Source organism: Brachycentrus maculatus, unplaced genomic scaffold (assembly GCF_059751285.1).
Source record: "Brachycentrus maculatus isolate JH-2025_06_01 unplaced genomic scaffold, ASM5975128v1 h1tg000284l, whole genome shotgun sequence".
In the NCBI taxonomy this organism is placed as follows: Eukaryota; Metazoa; Arthropoda; class Insecta; order Trichoptera; family Brachycentridae; genus Brachycentrus; species Brachycentrus maculatus.
In genome coordinates, this window is record NW_028281035.1 from 176,204 (window position 1) to 196,271 (window position 20,068).

Here is a 20,068-nt window from a genome sequence, read left to right on the forward strand (position 1 = left end):
TTGTATACAACATTTTGAGTTAGTCCAAATGCTTGTTCACAAATGCAGCAAATATTTGTATTTTATATAAGCGCTGTTAATCTATTTATATTTTTGAAATCTATTGTATTATTTCCAATACCCTTTATTGTAACTTAAAATAAAATGTATACCCACACACAGGCCATGCCTTTGTGGGTTTTTTCAACTATTTTAGTAAAACATTTATTTTTTTGCACTATATTTTAATTTTATTATTGAAATGAAAAAAATAAAGTAAAATACTTCAAGAATTTTTCAAAAGAAGTAGAACTAATTTAACGACCTTTTAGCATTAAAAAATCAAATGAAATTTCATTTAAAAGAATGAATAATATTAAATCCATTTATTTTACTAAATAAAAAATTCAAATTTATTTTATTATACTTATCTACTTTATTTTAGACAGCTTAGCGTCCTCTATGTGTCAAACCACAAAGTAATGAAAATATTGAGTAAGGATTTCTACCTTTACCGTATTTCTTCGCAAAATATTGTGCAGATGGCAGTAAAAAAGCGGTTGATTTTTTTTGTTTCATTGTCATATATTTACCTCAGAATAACTCGACACTGGCTAAAACACCCAAGATGGGTGAAAAGCCATTAAAAAGAAGAAGAAGAAGATATTTACCTCAGGAAAAAATGTAGTAAATTGTAATAAAACCAATATTAATTATAACTTAGATGATAAACTAAGCAAGTCTGGAGGAATTTAAAAAAAATATTTAAATAAACAAAAATATTGTTCAAGTTCCTTTATTTTTCAATAATCAACAATACATGATTCAAAATTAATACAATTACATGGAATACCTAAGCTAATACAATATTGGTCACCATAATCTAAAAAGAATACTTCATTTACTATAATTAAAAATCCTGAAAAAATAATGTATTATTATTGTCAACATAAAAATTATCATTCTGAAAATTAAACATAAGTCAATCAAATTAAAATATTTTAAAATTGGAAGTTACAATCATTCCTTATTGCTTCTATACACAGGCAAATGTTTTTGCAAATGCATATGGCAGACTATCCAGTTTATCTATGTTTCTCAGAGCGGGTAAAATCTAATCTCTGTAAGTATATTAAGTTTAATTTTTATGTTTGTTAGATTCACACTGTAAGATTATAACATCAATTATGAACGCAAATAAAAAGTAAACATCGAGATAGAGAGATAGGACTTGACCAATACCGGAAGTCAGAGATGACGGAATAGTCTGAAAATCATTTGTGTGTATATTGGGCATTACAAAAATCAATTTAATAATAAAAACATTAAAATTAATTTCAATTTATACTAATGAAAATTACATTAAAATCATGATTGATCTGAGAATTAGAATACAGAACATTACTTTCTAAAAAGACTCTGTGCTTCCTGTGAAATTTCAGACTTCTGTTTGAACTGTCCGATTAAAGATTCAAAATCGAAGTCCGGCATTTCCAGAGGCGGTAACGCTGGAAGTTCACGGTCCTCGCCTATCCCGGGGCTGAGATCGCTGCAAGGAGAGAAGATAAACGGAGATGAGTCGTCTTCCAAGGAGTCACTGATTACTTCTACGGGAGTAGTGGGCATCGGAATCAGCTGCGGACTGGGCTGAGAGTTGTGCTGCAAATCCAACAGCTTGTTTCTCTCGCTCTCCAAACTCGCCACCTTATTTTTCAGCGACAAGACTTCCTGATTGCTGGTTTCGAGCTGCGTTAGAAGCTGGTTGACGAACTTCCTCAGTTGCTGGTTGACAACCTGTAACTCCTCAATGACAACATTGTCGTTTTTAGGCTCTTTAAGCCCCGACACAAGCAACGTGTCGCTCAAATGACACTGCACCACTCCATTGTCGATGCAATCATTATCTACCAACTCATCATTCTTAGCATTCCTTTTGACTAAAAGCTCTAAAATAGAATCAGCTTCGTCCATTGTTTTGTGGATAGCAGTTTGCAAGCTGCCAGTGTTCATATCCTTCGAATCGGTTTGGTTAGTCTTCGCAGACATTCTCTGCTTCTGCTTTTCAATATTCTTCTTCAGGTTCTCGTACTGCTCTTTCTTGAAAACTGCTAATTCCTTTTGCTTTTTATGGTATTCGCACTGAAGATTGATGGATTCAATAGCCTTGAGTGATGTCGTTAGATTTAAAGCTTCTTTCAAATACTGAGCGGCTTTTTCGTGACATTCAATTGCTTCATCATAACGGCGATATCTCATACTAGCTTCAGCTCGCCTGTGTTGTTGATGTGCCTGAAAAAATAACGCGAATATAGATATAACATATAAATTGTCAAATAAGTTAAGAAACAAAATAAATTAAAACGCAGTATTTTTAGCAAGGACAATATGGTTAATTCAATTACATATTATACATCGTAACAAATAATAATTTGATTAAGAAAATTACCGCATTCAAGGGAGAATTGTCCATTAAATATTAAATAAGGAGGTATTCAATTGATAAAAAGAACCAAGGATTTAAATTTTTGAATAACAATACTATGCTTTTATTGTGACCTGTCAAAACAGAATGACAACAAAGATTCGTAGACAATATATATTTTTTTTATAGACTCAGTCATATATGTCTGCAAGCACAAAAATTTGTGCGCTTTCGGATTTGTTGTATTCGACTTCGGCCATTATTTTTCATGAATTATACCAGGTAAAATATGCTCTGCATTAAAAAAAATATTTATGAAAATGAAAGAAGATTTCTTTTAGGATTCCACGGAATCCTTGGAATCTAATATATGGAAATAAATTAACATTACGAAAGCGAATAATGCGTGTGCGTTTGCTACCAAATCGTGTGTTTGTTCCTTTAGTAGTTGCCACAGTTGCCATTCTATAATTTTCTATGAGAGAAACGTCAAGTTGACGTTTAAATTAAAAACGTTAAAATTTTACGAAAAATATTGTTTAAGTATGGTTGTTTGTTGCTGCGTACGAGGTTGTTCTAACGACTGGAGACCGCTAACTGATTTACGTTTTCATAGGTTATATAAATAATAATTTTGAAATACACCAATAATATTTAATAAATTTTCGAAATACCCACTTGACACGAATGAATGAAGAGCAACATTGTTTAAATTACCCGCTTAATAAATGAAGCACTATTGTATTTTTTTTACAGATTTCCTCTAACTAATAGCAAGTTACTTGGAAAATGGTTAAAAGCCTTAGCACTAAAAGACTTTACCCCAAAAACACACTCCCGAATATGCAGTGCTCATTTTGTTGAGGATGACTATTATAATTCTGATGTACCGGGGAAAAAAACGCTACTTAAACCGAATGCATTTCCAAGTAAACTGATAATTGCAGGAATGAATTCAAATAGCATTAAAGAGGTATTGTATTACTGTATATTATTTATTGAAACTATTCTTAATAAAAATAATATATTTAGATAATTTATAAAGCGCCATTTCCGTAAAATACTTCCTCAAGGGCGCTTCACTGTGAATGAATTGCGGAAGATAAGCAAATAAATGTGTTTTTAGTTTTTTTCTACAGATCATCTCGCTATCACTATGCGGCTGTCCAAATTTAAAACACAGTAAGGGACATTTTTTTGTAGTAGTTTTTTTTGTATTTATAGACTAAGTAGACTCTACTTAGTCCAAAAATGCAAAAAAAAACTACTACAAAAAAATATCCCTTACTGTGTTTTAAATTTGGACAGCCGTATTCTTCACCTGTTTCTCATTCTTACAAGCTAATATTTATGTTAACCCTAGACTACAGTACTCGTTTCCATCTACCTTAATATGGGACTATCGTAAAATGTACGACCATAAGAAAAAACTATATTTTATCAAAAATGTTGACTACAAACATTTAAAAATAAATGCAACATGTTTTTCGAGAACTCTTTATAAAATACGAACATAAAATAGATGTAAAAACTAAGAAACATGTTTGTTATGACTACATTCTTTACACGTGTTGCCTCGTGCTCCCCACAAATTGTATGTTTGTCATAAATTTCACAAATGTCCTGTAATCTAGGGTTAATAATGCACAAAATAATTATTCCTGGATGTTATTTCAGGATAATATTATAAAAGAATCAAGACTCACTATATTTTATCAAAAATGTTTACTACAAAATTTTTAAATAAATGCAACATGTTTTTCGAGAACTCTATATAAAATACGAACATAAAATGCATGTAAAAACTAAGATACATTTTTTTATCACTGGATTTTGTACATGTGTTACCTCGTGTTCCCCACAAATTGTATGTTTGTCATAAATTTTACAAATGTCCTGTAATCTAGGGTTAATAATGCACAAAATAATTATTACATGCTATTTCAGGATAATATTATAACAGAATCAAGACTCACTATATTTTATCAAAAATGTTTACTACAAAATTTTAAAATAAATGCAACATGTTTTTCGAGAACTCTATATAAAATACGAACATAAAATGCATGTAAAAACTAAGATACATGTTTTTATCACTAGATTTTGTACATGTGTTGCCTCGTGTTCCCTACAAATTGTATGTTTGTCATAAATTTCACAAATGTCCTGTAATCTAGGGTTAATAATGCACAAAATAATTATTCCTAGATGTTATTTCAGGATAATATTATAACAGAATCAAGACTCACTATATTTTATCAAAAATGTTTACTACAAAATTTAAAAATAAATGCAACATGTTTTTCGAGAACTCTATATAAAATACGAACATAAAATGCATGTAAAAACTAAAATACATGTTTTTATCACTAGATTTTGTACATGTGTTACCTCGTGTTCCCCACAAATTGTATGTTTGTCATAAATTTCACAAATGTCCTGTAATCTTGGGTTAATAATGCACAAAATAATTATTCCTAGATGTTATTTCAGGATAATATTATAACAGAATCAAGACTCACTAGATTTTATCAAAAATGTTTACTACAAAATTTAAAATAAATGCAACATGTTTTTCGAGAACTCTATATAAAATACGAACATAAAATGCATGTAAAAACTAAAATACATGTTTTTATCACTAGATTTTGTACATGTGTTACCTCGTGTTCCCCACAAATTGTATGTTTGTCATAAATTTCACAAATGTCCTGTAATCTAGGGTTAATAATGCACAAAATAATTATTCCTAGATGTTATTTCAGGATAATATTATAACAGAATCAAGACTCACTAGATTTTATGAAAAATGTTTACTACAAAATTTAAAATAAATGCAACATGTTTTTTGAGAACTTTATATAAAATTCAAACATAAAATACTGGTAAAAAACTAAGATACATGTTTGTTATCACTTCATTCTGTACATGTGTTGCCTCGTGCTCCCCACAAATTGTATGTTTGTCATAAATTTCACACATCGCTCACTCCTTTCAAGAACGTCATAAATCAAAAAACTTGATTTTTCAGGAGAACGTTTTTAAAGTTTAAAAATATAACACAATGTATTAAAAATAAATATCAAGCCACTTATTGAACTTTTTACTGTGCAACAGATCTTTTTAGGCAAAACCTGAAGGTTTTTTCTCAATTTGAAAAATATTTAGTATATTTAAAAAAAATAATCAAACAATACCTTTTCTTCAAAGTGCAAAAGAACATTTTCTGCCCTGTAGCGGGTAAATATTAAGTTAAAAATATGCCTCTTTTGCTGGGATATTGTACATTTTCTGGGCATTCCGAAAACATGCACAACTGAAAATTGACGATTTTTGATTTATGACGTTCTTGAAAGGAGTGAGCGAAATGTCCTGTAATCTAGGGTTAATAATGCACAAAATAATTACTCCTAAATGTTATTTCAGGATAATGTTATAACAGAATCAAGACTCACCCATCGTTACTGCAATAAAATAATATCGACAGAATCCGAAAATCTCAAACACGACATGCTCGAGGCAAGTCCCGGAGAGAAAAGAAAGGTTAGACAATTTTTTCATCTCGAGTCGATTTTGATAATTGTCACAAATTTGAAATACCTACTTCTCATATAAATATATATATTTTTTTTATAAACTCACAAGGCTATTAAATACCACCATGGTTAAACTTCCGTTTAGCAACATTCTTGTTTTAATTAATATTTTTCATGTCAATAGTCGGGTTGTGGTCCCGTGGTTAATGTCGCGAACTCTTAAGTCAGAGTTTCTCGGTTCGAACCCACTCTACCATAATTTGATACCTATTTCTAATAATGAGCTGCTTAGGCTCAGAGAAATTTAAATATTGGTGTAAATAATAAAAATACAAATATTTCCCTTTTTTATTAAAAGAAAATTATAAAATAAAAAAAAATAAAGAACAAAGAGATTAAAGGGTATTTTGAATTATATTAAAGGGCTTTTACATAAATACTAATTTATGTTCAACTGTTTTTTTTCTCCTGAGATTTGCTCCCCCTATGCAGACTTCCAAGGGAGGGATGAAAATAAATGTTGGATTTTACACCGTAATATTTATTTAATACTACCCTGGACTGTTCACTAAAGCGCAGGAGTGATTACCTTGCGTTCATGTCAGTAACAATCAATATAACGCTGTGTCAATATGATGTAGTGCTCTATACACCATAGGGTGCGGTTAAGGGTTAAAAGAAGAAGAATAGCATGCATTAAAATATTTATTATTATTTTAAAAACTAATTATTAAAATCATGCTTAAAAGAACTTCATCTTTTCCTTCCAACCAATTATTTCAGGAAGTTTAAGCTCTTTTTTCTTGTTGACGTATCATCATTTTACTTAACTTTTTACGTTTTCACCTTTTTTATTTTTTAAGATTTTAAATTTATTTTTTAGTTTTTTTAAATTTTATTATTGTTTTCTATTTGTCAAGTATTTTGTATTTTATATAAACACTATTATTCTAGTTCTGCATCTTATAATATCTATTGTATTCTTGCCAGTGCTCTTTACTATGACCTAAATTATATTGTATACCCACACACAGGCAATGCCTTTGTGGGATCTTTTTTTGTATTTATATTTTATATAAATTTTTTGTATTTGCATTTTATATTATGTTGCAAAAGAATTTAAAATAAAGAAAAAATTTTAAAAAAATTTCTGTATTCTATACTATAATTTTTTACATAATTAATATTTTTACTGTGATTTACTGACTTTAACCCTACTAACTTCAACTTTATCATATTTTAGGAATCATTACAAGTCTTACAAAGCCAAGGAAAGGGATGCAAGCTGGATGTTAAAACAATGTCTACCCAAACAATACTGTTTGATATTCCTGACTTATTGGTAACCAAAGAATCATGGCGTCGAAAAGTCAAACTACTCCAACAAAAATTAAAAAGGCGAAATGAAAAAATGTTAAAAATGAGAAAGCTTATTTGTAAACTCAAAAGTGAGAATAAGAGATCTGACAAAATAAAACATGTGCTCAAGGAGAATTTCAATGGATTTTCTGCAGAACTTTTCAGACATCAATACAAAAATAACAAAGTGAAACCAAAACAGAGACGATATAGTGACGCCATGAAGAAGTTTTCTATTAAATTATATTTATACTCTCCAACTGCATACAAGTTTGTTAGGAATTACCTACAATTACCCCATTTCAGATCATTATTAAGGAAACCAAGCACTAAGCAATGTATAAATGACAAATATACATCTAATCAATAAATTTGCTAGTTTTACTTTTTTATATGCTTATATAACTTGACACACTATGGATGGCAAAGGTATTTCTACCCGTTTGGTCGATTGATGCTTAAGGACGGGAAGGGTATTTTTACCTTTCCTGTTGCTGCCAATCTGTGCTGCCACCGTTGGGATAGCAACCTGTAATGCCGCTGTTGGGGCCGCAATCTGTATTGCCGCCGTTGGGAACGCAATATGTGATGCCACCCTTGGGGCCGCAATCTCTGCTGCCGCCATCTGGGCAGCCATGGATACCGTCTTTCCAACTTCCAGAGCAGTGCTGCCCACCTCAGCCAACACATTACAAGCTGCAGTCATCACCCAATATTCCAAAGCTTCATATCAATGAAGATCGTCTCACTAAATTGTATATAGGTAAGGCATTGTCATTTTAGTCGCCTGGGCCAAGGTTATCGTCTGATCTACCGATATTTACCGGAAATCCAATGGAATGGATAGTATATAAAGGGATTTTTAACAATACAACCTCAATCTATAAAATATCTATCTAACGAAGAAAACTTGTGCCATCTGCAGAATCTTTAAAGGGGAAGCTCGCGAAGCTGTGTCATCACTACTGATGTCGCCGAGTAATGTGTACGAAATAGTAACAACATAAGATAACATTTTCGGTGACAGAGAGCACATTATTTGAAATACTGAATTTGAATAAATTAGAGGAAAAGGCCGGGTCTGATACTATTATTAAATTTTGCTGCAAAGTAAAAAAATTTAGTTTTACTAAGATCGTTAAATCCAGAGCTATTATCTTTGCTAGTAAATAAATTACCGCAGAGATTCAAGGCACTGTGGATAACAGACAAAGACAGACGCATTTTCAATCAACCTTTTTTATGTTTTCTTTCGACATGGTTGAAAGAGATAGTTATAAATTTCATCTGTTACATCTGTTTACTAGCTACATCTGTTTTTCCAAAGTAATAAGTCTATCTATAGACATCTGCAAATTATCGGGCAGAAAATTATTTTCCTCCTTCCAAAATAATCCCGTTTCCCAGTGTCTATCATTCAGCTGCGTAGTTTTGTTTAATATATGGAGCAATCGTTTATCATCTTTACAGATTCTTGGAGATATTCACATATTTTATGGATTTCTTTACACGAGTTGTGACATGTTCTTTCCTTCATAGCTCACACATGTGCCTTCTCGGATTTAACCAAATGTATTATTTTATATATTATTTTCATTTCGATACTGAGAACACAACTTGGCCTAGGCAGTGGATAGACATTGTCTTATATTTCAGGGGTGATTAAAATCTTTTTGTATTATTGTATGCATCTTATTTCTAAGAATTAACGAAACCAATTTCTCAGAATCACCCTCATAATTTGCCAAAATAAATATTTGTTTCTGATTGTGCTTTTCCGTCTTCCTCATCATCAAGTTCCAGTACCATTAGTTGTAACAAATATTATGTACCAATCTCTTTGTTAAGGTCTGTACTATATGCGCACAATTATCACATCCCGTCACCAGCAGTCCACAGGCGTAAAAAACCGTCCTTAGTGTGTTATCAGATCTCTGATAAACTCTTTATCATTCATTCATTAATGGGCAATCATAATAATCGATCATTCATTCATTCATTAATCATCCTTATCATTCATTAATGCTTATGCTTTTAACATACAAAATAAACTCTTTATTCAATTTACACAACTAGTTTCATGAGAATGACGCTTCTATGGACAATTTATAAAAATCTCATAAATATGGCTTTTTTTTCTTCAAACCCTTATAAGCACCCGATAGTGCATAGGGCACTACATCATATAAACCCAGTGTTTTCTTGATCTTTTACACATTCAGGAAAGGTGATATTATTATTACCAGTCCAGGGTAATATTAAATAAATATTAGATATGCAACCTGTGACCATTAACACCTCATGTCTCTTTTTCCTACCCCGAGAATTCCAGCGCCTCAGAAGAATGCTTAAGACAATTCACCGACTATACTCGGAACTTCGGGATGCTGGACTGACCTGGAAGGAAGCAAATGAGATGGCGCGTGATATTCACTTGGAGACCTCTTATATTTGTCATATGCTCCACTTAGGAGTGGAGTGGAGTGAACCAGAAAAAAAAAAAAGAAGATATATATCTATTTGTAGTTCAACACTTGAAACATACAAAATGTGCAATCTTACAGTAGAAATAAAATCAATCTCATCGTTTTAATAGCTATTTATTTATTTCTTGGAAATAAAGTAAATTATATTTAACATATTCAACTTGGGACTGTATTTTCAAATAAGTATCAAAATTGGCTGAAAACTTTTGCACTGTGGTCCAAAACCTATACATAATCACATTGGTCCTTGCGTAATCTGTGGAATGAATTTCTCAATCCTTCAAAATTACGTTGGTTTCTGTGCATCGTGTGCATTTTATATTATTATATCATTCAGAGAGCATAAGTGTGCATTTTATATTATTGCACATTTTCATGTGAATCAATTGTTATCATTAATTAATTCTTGTCAAATTGCCACATTTATTTATCGTATGGTCATAAGTAATCACATCACATCAATATTCTCAATACAAATTATAACAATAGCACAAAATATCGGATTGGCAGTATTATTTTCCAAGATTTAGTGATTGATGCATTCAGAAGCAGGAAATCCTCCAGGTTCCCTCCACACAAAATTGCCTCATAGAATGATTGAATATGAGTCAATGATTTAATAAATCCATATCGGATATTGTGCTAAAATAAAATTAAAATAATTTCCAATCTTCACAAGATTTTTAATTAATTTCTTATGAGTCATTTTATTGAAATTCTTTTTAATAATCCTGGCATTGAAAATGGTGAGTTTGTACTAGCATTTAATTTTCATCACATTTTTGCCAAATAAGAAAAAAGTTCATAAAATATTTTCATGCGAACATCATTGAAATATCAAAAACTGGGTCTTGACTACTATCGACAGGGTCATTCACACTCCTAACATAAAGGTGTTTTCCTTGAGGGGATGAAATTTGAGAAATATCCTCTAAATTCTAGAAAATTTTAATCAAAATACTCGTATTTATTACTCTTTGTTTTAGTTTCTTTTGCTTCTTTTTTTAAAATCACTCGTTTACTGCATACGCAAGTTCTTTGGTACCGTCGTTTAGTTTGCGTTAAGTTTTTAACCTTTTTCTTTAATTCTGCACAAATTTCTTCTAGAGCTTTTATTTTGCTCTGAAGGTTTCGTTCACGGATAGCATAATTTGTTATAAAATCATCAACGTCCGATCCAAACGCTTCATCGTTAGACATATCAATATCGACCGTGTTTTCCTAAAATGTAAAAATATCACAAGTTAAAAAATCTAATTCAGCAGTTACTTTGTGGTAAAATCTATCAATTTTTAATTTAAGTTTTGCTAAGTAAATACCACTATTTCCTTAAATCTATTGTGACACATCGCTCACTCCTTTCAAGAACGTCATAAATCAAAAAACTTGATTTTTCAGGAGAACGTTTTTAAAGTTTAAAAATGTAACACAATCTATTAATAATAAATATCATGCCACTTATTGAACTTCTTACTGTGCAACAGATCTTTTTAGGTAAAACCTTAAGGTTTTTCTCCATTTGAAACATATTTAGTATATTTAAAAAAATAATTAAACAATACATTTTCTTCAAAATGCAAAAACAACATTTTCTGCCCTGTAGCGGGTAAATATTAAGTTAAAAATATACCTCTTTTGCTGGGATATAGTACATTTTCTGGGCATTCCGAAAACATGCACAACTGAAAATTGACGATTTTTGATTTATGACGTTCTTGAAAGGAGTGATCGACATGTTTCGATGTTTTCCGCATCATTTTCAAACAGTACAGTGTTTGAAAATGATGAAAGATACCGCAGAATGCATGGAAACACGTGTCACAATAGATTTTAAGAAATAGTGATATTTACTTGGTAAAAATAAAATAAAAAATCTATGTATGTATATGGTACAGAGAATAAATATTATGGAATAAAAATAAACATTTACATTTTCATCAGGTGGAATGAATGGCACTGCATATTTCTTCAATATCTTAAGACCAGTGGGAGTAAGTTTAAAACAGGACTCGTCAAAATGTTCAGAACAAATAACGCTAAATTTACTTGGTTTCCAATCTCTTCTGTTTATTCCTTTCAGCCAAGCCAATCTTTGTGAAATATCTCTAGGAAATCTGAAACGAAAAAGACAAAAGTAAATAGATAAAACATAAATACAAATATTTAAATTTTACATCTCTTTTGAGGATTTTTTATTACTGTTTATTCGAGCCAAGATAAAAAATGTATTTAACAAACTAAGGCCTCAATTACCAACCTTTTATATATCGCTCATTTAGTGCAACAACGGCGTAATTAGACTTATGGAAATATAACAGGAGATGTCATAGCAACAGAAATGGTGCTATTTTACTCAATTCTACAATGACACTCGCGCCATCTCGCAGCATTTCACCAGAAAATCAATTCTGTCGATGTTTCTCCCGATGTAAATAGTTTTTCCACGTATTTTGACATATTTAACTTGTTTTAAAAACATGTCACTACGCCATTGTTGCACCAAATGAGCGATATGCGGTGTAGTATATTTTTTCTATTTGCCAAAAAATAAATAGGATTTTTTAAGGCAATCTCATCCTGACGATACTGAATGTCCTATTTTAAAATGGTCAACAGTCAGAAATAAAGTACAAGAAAGTTCAATTTATCAACACTGGATAGTTAACTTGTTTGTAATACCACCCCAGAACAATTCAAAATATCCTATAACAGAGTCAATAATCTTATCATATATTGTTTAAATAATCCTCAATAAGGAAAAACATATCCCAGAAAACAAAGAATAATAATGACCGATTATCGTTGGTAAAATGATTAAACTCTTTTCTACCTACTCAATTTACTCACCTGTGAAATGACACACCATTCTTGTGCTTTACCACCGTTGATGTATTTTCACATGAAGTCACAGAGCAAGATACCATTGTAATTCGCAGGTAAAGAGGTGATTTTTATCATTTGACACAAACCGTATGATCAAATATAATATACTCAACGACTCAAATAGTTATCAGTTTTCTGCTGTCAAAACAGAAAAACAAGTCAAAACGTCAAACATTTGTTGTGTGCTGTCAGTCGTCAAAAATATATGCCATAGACTATTTTAAAAAAAGTGTGTATTTCTCACTCGCTAAAAGATCGTATTTAGTTTCCGAACGCTATGCTTATTCTATCACCTGTCATTTTCTACATAATGAGAGATTTATAGTTTATACAGTTTATGTTATTGTTTGGAGCTTTCTGCTATTTTTTGGTGAAGTTTGTTTTGATTTATTTTCAACTTATCTCTTGGTTTTATCTTTCTAAAGCAGAAAGTTCGTATTTGCCTAATATCCACTGAACAACCAACCTCATGTCTTAATGACAAGCTTTAATATATTGTTAGTAATGTGTGCTTGAAATTTGCAAGCATCTTTACAAACACTAACCTCAAGAGTACTTTGACGGTTATTTAAACATTTTCGAACTACTTCCATTGGAAAACAACAATATCCCTGTTAATAATTATATATATTTTTGCAGATCTACAGATATAAACTACAATATATTGTATTTTGGAAATAACTCAAAATGTCAGAGTATGACACTGTAAAAAGAGGAAAATTGGTTTTGAAGGGCCATGAATCAAAGTAAGCATTGGATATATTGTTTGACACTGCTTCTGTTATTTTTCTGACTACATATTTTTAAGGAATAGTTTTGTTTAAATTTGATAAACTATGAGAGTGTGTTATAAAACTATAAAATATATTTGTATTTTATGAATAAATTTTCCATAAAAAATATATGTATCCAACAAAACATCTGTTTTACGCTACTGGGTATGGTGAATATTACCCAGAAACATTCATCATTATATATCAAATATTTTCTGACGTGTGACAATTTATGAACAAATTTCAAAATACGTAAAAAATGCCGACTTCTGGCACTAATTACCCTTTAGATTCGCCCGACAATAATGTGTTAACATTACCATTTAACATCCCACCACTGTTGATAAAACATAATGAGAGCTGGATTTGTGGCATAGGCTAGAAACCAAAATAAGAATGTTTTAATTAAAATTAAACACTTGAATAATCCACTTAATTGAGTTTTATTTTTATTTACGACTTGTTTCGAAAACGACAATTGTTTTCATAATTTTTCAGAAGATGAAAACAATTGTCGTTTTCGAAACAAGTCGTAAATAAAAATAAAACTCAATTAAGTGGATTATTCAAGTGTTTAATTTTTATTAAAATAATCATGTCATTCCACAAAGTTAATGCCGAATCAATAAATAATATAAAATATGAATGAATGTGTCGGGTTGTGGTCAGTGTCGCGGACTCTTGAGTCAGAGTTTCTCGGTTCGAGCCCACTCTACCACAATTTGATACCTATTTCTAATAATGAGCCACATAGTCTCACAGAAATAGTATGAAAATGAAGTATTTTTGTAAATAAAATCACAAATATTTCTTTTTTCCATTTAAAAAAAAAGTTTTTATAAGGGACTAGAGTAAACCCTACGCTTGGGTGAATTTATGGCATTTGTAAATTCAGCTTATTGTGTAATGTTGTTTTAGGTCAAAGAAAAGGAAACATAAGAAATCTAAACGTGATCGGGAATCTGAAACTCCCGTTCAGAATCCTGACACTACTACTCACGGCGGGTGGTGGAAAGTGGAGCGGCTTGAAGATGTCACTGGCAACATTGCCATAGAGTTCGGAAACAGGACCTATATCACTTCCCTGGACAATGGTCTCTTCACCCTCGGTGCCCCGCACAACGAGGGCGACGGCCCAGCGCCTGAAGAGATATTCACCGCTTTCGGTGTCGGTGAAACCAAAGTGGCGCTGAAGTCCGGATACGGGAAGTATTTGAGCGTCAATGTGGATGGAGTGGTGACTGGAAGAGCAGACGCTGTAGGGGCGTTGGAGCAATGGGAACCAATTTGGGAAGATGGTAAGTTACCTTTTTTTTCTTCAATGGAATAACCCGCAAAGACTCCAAGGCTTGCCTGCAGGTAGAAAAGTAAGGATAGGGAAGGTATATGTGAAAAACACCTCACACATACTCAAACCAATTGAAAATAAATTTCATATTATTTTTTACATCTCATCAAAGACGAAGAAGAATATCGAAGTCTGGGCATTTGTGGGGCTGACGACCGTCATAGGCTGGTTTAAGCCTGGCTGGTCATAGGCTGGCTGGTCATAGGCTGGCTGGTCATAGGCTGGCTGACCGTCATAGGCTGGCTGGCTCAAATTCTTGGAAGTTCTATATATATTATATAGAAATTATATAGATGTTTCTAGTAATTTCTAGTGATTCAAGAACAATGTTTCAAAATTGGTTCATGTATATAGAACTTCCAAGAATTTGAGTAGTGTGGTTGTCAATAATGGGTAGAATTGGTGAATGTTACACGTGTATAAAGTCATCACTTAAACCAGCCTATAACGGTCGTCAGCCCCGTAAATGCCCAGACTTCCATATTCTTCTTCACACTCAATATGTTGTAAAGAAAATAAATTTATTTTAAAATTGGCGGGAATCGAACCCGCGATGCCAGTTTTACAGTTGAGAGTCTACCCAACCACGCCACAGCACCTATCTTATCAATTATCTTTTTTTCTTTGTGGGTTACAATCTGTGTGACGATTGGTTTGCGTTCTTCATGGTCAGACTTCACCCGTCTCTATCCTCCACACGTCTTTTCAACTGAGCTTACGCGCTAAAATTGTCTTTTATTAATAATTCATGTTATTTATTTACAACGTAACATACACCATGATTTATAAAAAAGTATAATTTATCAAAATAAAACCTAAATCAATATTGTACGCAAATAATATAATAATAGTGGAATCCTGGAAATCTGAAATCAGTTGTTTTACAATTGATGTTTTTTTGTAGACAAATTCTATTCTATGTATTTCATGAGTATTTGTTACATTTTACCTTTCCATGAATCATACACTCTTGGGTGATATGGCCGATTGACGCAATATATTTCATATCCACCTCCATTATCCAGTTATTAATATCTCTTTTTAAAAAGTTCTGTTGGTTTATGATTTTATGGATAATAGATGTAAGTTATAGAGCTTTATTGTGAAATGGTTTAAGTACCGTAGAACGGGGCTACTTGAACTTTGACGTGTTACTTGAGCCCACTACAATTTTTTTTTATTAAATCTGTATTTGGTCTACAATAATGAACGTATCGACATGATTCATTGTTTCCCTGACAGGTGACACTTATTGTCACGATACTTCGATCGATACATCGATCTAAATATTTTTTTTGTACTGGGCTCAAGTAACACATAAGTTCAAGTAGCCCCGTTCTGCGGTACACTGTAATATTCACCATTCTGCCCATAATCGAACATCCGTATTGACTTAGTTCTAGCGTAAAGTATTGTAGAAGTATAATTGTAAAGTGTTTTAGAAGGATATTTATAAATTATTGTAATGTATTGTTTTTTCAGGTAAAATGGCCATCTTAAGCTCTTTGGGAAAGTTTATGTCAGTCACCTTGGATGAGGATTCACTGGTTGCTGTGAGAGACAAAGTTACCCCGGAAGAACATTGTTCCATCAGGTCTTTAGCCAGCCGAGAAGTGGATACCATGCCTCTTGTTCCTGTAGAAGAACAAGGAAATATAGATGAAATTGAAATCAACTATGTGTACGTTCAAATATTTAAATATGCATTCAGAAGTTTTATTTAGTCGTAGTTGAATAATTAAGTATCTGCCTCCGTAGTGTAATGGTCAGCACGCTCGGCTACTGTACTGGATGTCCCGGGTTCGATTACCAGGGGGAGGTCAAATAAATATAAGTGATTTTTTTTAAATTACCTAACGTCCAAGTAACTCTGAAATCTAGCTACGGCTTATGCAACACCGCTTATCATGACCCTACTCAGGCTTCAACTTTTAAAGTCTCATAGCCTATGCCTACTCGTGAGTGATTTACTCTTTATGTTTAAAGTTACTATAATTTTATGTAATTCATGAGTGAAAATTCTAGACAAAAACACTCGCTAAATATATGTGATTTTTTCATTGTGGTATTTATTCAATTGGACCGGTTTTTAAAGCGGAGGGCTGATCACCTTTCCTTCATGTGTTAACGGTCAAGATAACTCTGCGTTTATATGATGCAGTGCCCTATGCATCATCGGGTGCGTATTAGGGTATGAATGATGAATTGTTGTCCGTATGAGTGTATTTGTACACCTCTGAAATATAGGGGTTAGTCCGTTTGGCTAGTGTGCTGGAGGTCCCTGTTCCAATTCTCTAAGGTCAGAATAAATATATGTGATTTTTCACTCTTATATTTTTTCATATCACTCTTTACTAGAACCTGAAGCGCAGGACTGATCACCTTGCCTTCATGCTATTAACATGGCAACACTGCGAAGATAAAAATGATATTTTACACAACATTTTTTAAATGTTCATGTTTGCCTGATCTATTTTACAAGTCATTCATGTTGACTTTATCTTTTTTTACGAAATATTCATGTTTGCTTTATCTTTTTTATAAAATTTTCATGTTTGCTTTAACTATTTTAGGAAGAAGTTCCAGAAGTTTCAAGATAAGAAGCTGCGAGTTAATTCCGACGACCGAAAGGATTTGAAAAAAGCCCAGGATGAAGGAAACCTTCACGAAACTTTATTGGATAGAAGAAGCAAAATGAAAGCTGATAGATATTGTAAATAATTTGCATAAATTAATAAAACATTTTTTTTTAAACATGTTTTTTTTCTTTTCTTTTGAAAGTATTAACCATTTTCTTGTGAACATTTAATGGTAACATAATGTATTAGAAGCAATCGAAATGAGGCTACATTGTAGAATGCTACGGATTCCATAGACCGATATGGTCAGTAATGTGAATGTGCTCCAAACAGCAAGAGCAGGAATACAGTTTCTAACTGATTGCAAAGTCCGAAAGATGTCCTATCTGAGGCATGTGCTTAGAGGAGAGAAGTACAAGCTATTGCACCTTATCATAAAAGGCAAAATAGAATATCGACGCGGTGTGGTCATAAAAAGATCTCCGCTAGGAGATATATCTGGAATATAAAAAATTGGATGGGGATCAGAACTGTCGAGGTGCTGTTCAGAGCTGCTCAAGACAAGGAAAATTACTTTAAAGTGATAGTAGACGCCAGGGGGACCTGACATGACACACAGAAGAACATACATTTAGAGCGATTGTCCACTACACGGAATGTTACCGTCCGGCACGTCAGTTAGCGTTTTAAAACGACGATTGGATTGGCAAGTGCTTTTGTCCATATTTTTTCGGAACGATGCTCATAATCGGTGCGTGAATACGTTGCGCGTACATTCGATCAAGCTAAACTGTCGTAGTCGCTTTCATTTTTCAAAACCGGACGCCGGACGCTCAAATTCCGGGTAGTGGACAATTGCCCTATGCGATTATAAGGCACTAATTGTCAATTTGAGGTTAATAGGTTTATATATTTCACATGTATTTCATTGTATTAAAATTTCCAAAAAGAAAAATATTTCTTAGATGTAAAACTTGGGCAACTCGGTACAAGTATACTAAGCAAAATACAATTCAATGTTTTTTTTTCTGATTGATTTCTTTTTATGGATTATAATAATATTCAAAGGAAGGGTCAATTAGCATACAAACATTTAGACATACACAGAATATTGTTAACTCTGAAAAATGTTGATTTATTCCACAATAAATATACCTGCAGAAAATTCAGGTGTAATGGAATTTACAAACGAAGGATTTCACATATAAAAAGATTGCATTCATTCCGAGATCTAATCCTGAAAGTTGGTTTCATCGAAAATGGGTTTCAAATTGTCTAAGTCGCTAGAAAAGAGAAGTCTAGAAGTAATGTTAAATATTCAAACGCACAGTTCTTAGCATCAATATTACGTTCATTATTTTAACACATGGATATGGATGATAACGTGTATGGTTTCGTTTTTACTTTACTGCCATCTGTTGGCATTTATAATCGCCAATCCATATATTTTGTTTCATTTGAAATGAAATGTAAGGATATTTCAACAATAGATGGCAATATGATGCAACCTTCAACCACACGAAGGTAAAAATATATAAAACGTTTTCTATACATTTTTAAAAAAGTAATAATATATTTGAGGTCAATGGAAAACGTTGTTATAAAATATACGCGACTATTTACGAAAATGATGAAACAGTTTTTTTTAATGAGTTGTGGCTGTTTTAACAGGAAAGACTACGAAATTAGGACCACCGGAATTTTTCATCATAGTGATAATTCAAACATACCACGAGTTTAATGCATTCTGTGACTTAAGCTCGTAATTCAAGTAGGGTATTTTCTTTTTTTTTGGAAAATTATTTTTATTTTATCAGATAATACAGAAAAAATACTATGACATAATGTTCAACTTGACGATTTTTCAAGCTTAAACATTGCACTTTTCGTCATCCCTATTCTTAAAACTTGGCACAATCAGATATGCCAAATACTCGAAAGCGGTCAGGTCGAAACAATCGGCGGGTATGTATCAGGAGATGCATGAACGTGGAAGAGGCGAAGAATGTTTGCAAAGATAGAATGGTGTGGCGTTCTTGATGGTTAGTTAGTCTATTCTTGACATGATTTATATATTGTTCTTCAAAATTACTAATCTTCAATGGCGTCGTATATATTACACAGTACTCTAGCTATTCACATTATTCTCTCATATATTACCTACTATTCCTCCTCCATTTTTTTAATATGCAGCAGTAAAGTTCATCTGCATCCTATAAAATATATTCCATTCCTGTATCCATGTATCCAGAGCACAGAACTGATCATCACCTTCATATTATCAAGTTCACGCGGTGTTCTGTGCACGACTTCAGTGCGTGGCAAAAGAAGTATAAAGTAATGTAGAAATATTTCATTTTAATTTGTTTTTATTATTCTTGTCCGCTTCCGTAGTGTGGTGGTAAAGGGGTTTGACTTCTGTTCTGGAGGTTATTTTTAAAATTTTATAAATTTTAGTAGTTTAAAAAATCTTTATTGTATTATTTATTTAGGCTATGCCAAAAGAGCCGCAATACATATAATTCAAAAAATATTTTTAAAAAATATTTATTTATGTACCTAAAATAAATAAATAGTAAAAAGCTTGATATGAAGTGAGTTCCAGGACCTTTTATGTTTTAAAAAAAGCCCTAGTATTATACTACGAGTATGTTATACGTAATACCAAACCTAGGCGCTTATATCATTTTGTGACTTCCTAAA

General features: G+C 32.1%; 4 protein-coding genes across 7 annotated transcripts; 2 read left to right on the plus strand and 2 right to left on the minus strand.

The window, feature by feature from the left end:
- Positions 1 to 759: 759 nt before the first annotated feature.
- On the minus strand, positions 760 to 5,959 carry LOC148305158 (uncharacterized). 2 transcript variants are annotated; one of them, XM_088267124.1, is made up of 2 exons: positions 5,857 to 5,959; positions 760 to 2,268 (listed from the first exon to the last, which is right to left on the minus strand). In XM_088267124.1, exon 2 carries the CDS (start codon positions 2,233 to 2,235, stop codon positions 1,381 to 1,383), a length of 855 nt encoding a protein of 284 aa, XP_088123250.1. In that variant the 5' UTR covers positions 2,236 to 2,268; positions 5,857 to 5,959; the 3' UTR covers positions 760 to 1,380. The 2 variants fall into 2 exon arrangements, with proteins under 2 accessions (XP_088123250.1, XP_088123249.1); XM_088267123.1 differs by lacking the exon at positions 5,857 to 5,959 and adding an exon at positions 2,426 to 2,564.
- Positions 2,860 to 9,359, plus strand: LOC148305159 (uncharacterized). Its single transcript, XM_088267125.1, has 4 exons — positions 2,860 to 3,017; positions 3,158 to 3,374; positions 5,828 to 5,944; positions 7,181 to 9,359. The coding sequence occupies exons 1-4, from the start codon at positions 2,947 to 2,949 to the stop codon at positions 7,664 to 7,666; spliced, it is 891 nt and encodes a 296-aa protein (XP_088123251.1). The 5' UTR covers positions 2,860 to 2,946; the 3' UTR covers positions 7,667 to 9,359.
- A 67-nt stretch (positions 9,360 to 9,426) lies between these two features.
- LOC148305160 (THAP domain-containing protein 1-like) lies at positions 9,427 to 12,826 on the minus strand. The gene is made up of 3 exons (XM_088267129.1): positions 12,630 to 12,826; positions 11,713 to 11,896; positions 9,427 to 11,003 (listed from the first exon to the last, which is right to left on the minus strand). Exons 1-3 carry the CDS (start codon positions 12,704 to 12,706, stop codon positions 10,731 to 10,733), a joined length of 534 nt encoding a protein of 177 aa, XP_088123255.1. The 5' UTR covers positions 12,707 to 12,826; the 3' UTR covers positions 9,427 to 10,730.
- Positions 12,827 to 12,986: 160 nt separating this feature from the next.
- FRG1 (FSHD region gene 1) lies at positions 12,987 to 17,535 on the plus strand. Of its 3 annotated transcripts, none has more exons than XM_088267128.1 (5): positions 12,987 to 13,228; positions 13,305 to 13,411; positions 14,357 to 14,736; positions 16,269 to 16,467; positions 17,360 to 17,535. In XM_088267128.1, exons 2-5 carry the CDS (start codon positions 13,353 to 13,355, stop codon positions 17,505 to 17,507), a joined length of 786 nt encoding a protein of 261 aa, XP_088123254.1. In that variant the 5' UTR covers positions 12,987 to 13,228; positions 13,305 to 13,352; the 3' UTR covers positions 17,508 to 17,535. The 3 variants fall into 3 exon arrangements, with proteins under 3 accessions (XP_088123254.1, XP_088123253.1, XP_088123252.1); XM_088267127.1 differs by having other exon boundaries at positions 12,987 to 13,162; XM_088267126.1 differs by having other exon boundaries at positions 12,987 to 13,035.
- Positions 17,536 to 20,068: the final 2,533 nt, after the last annotated feature.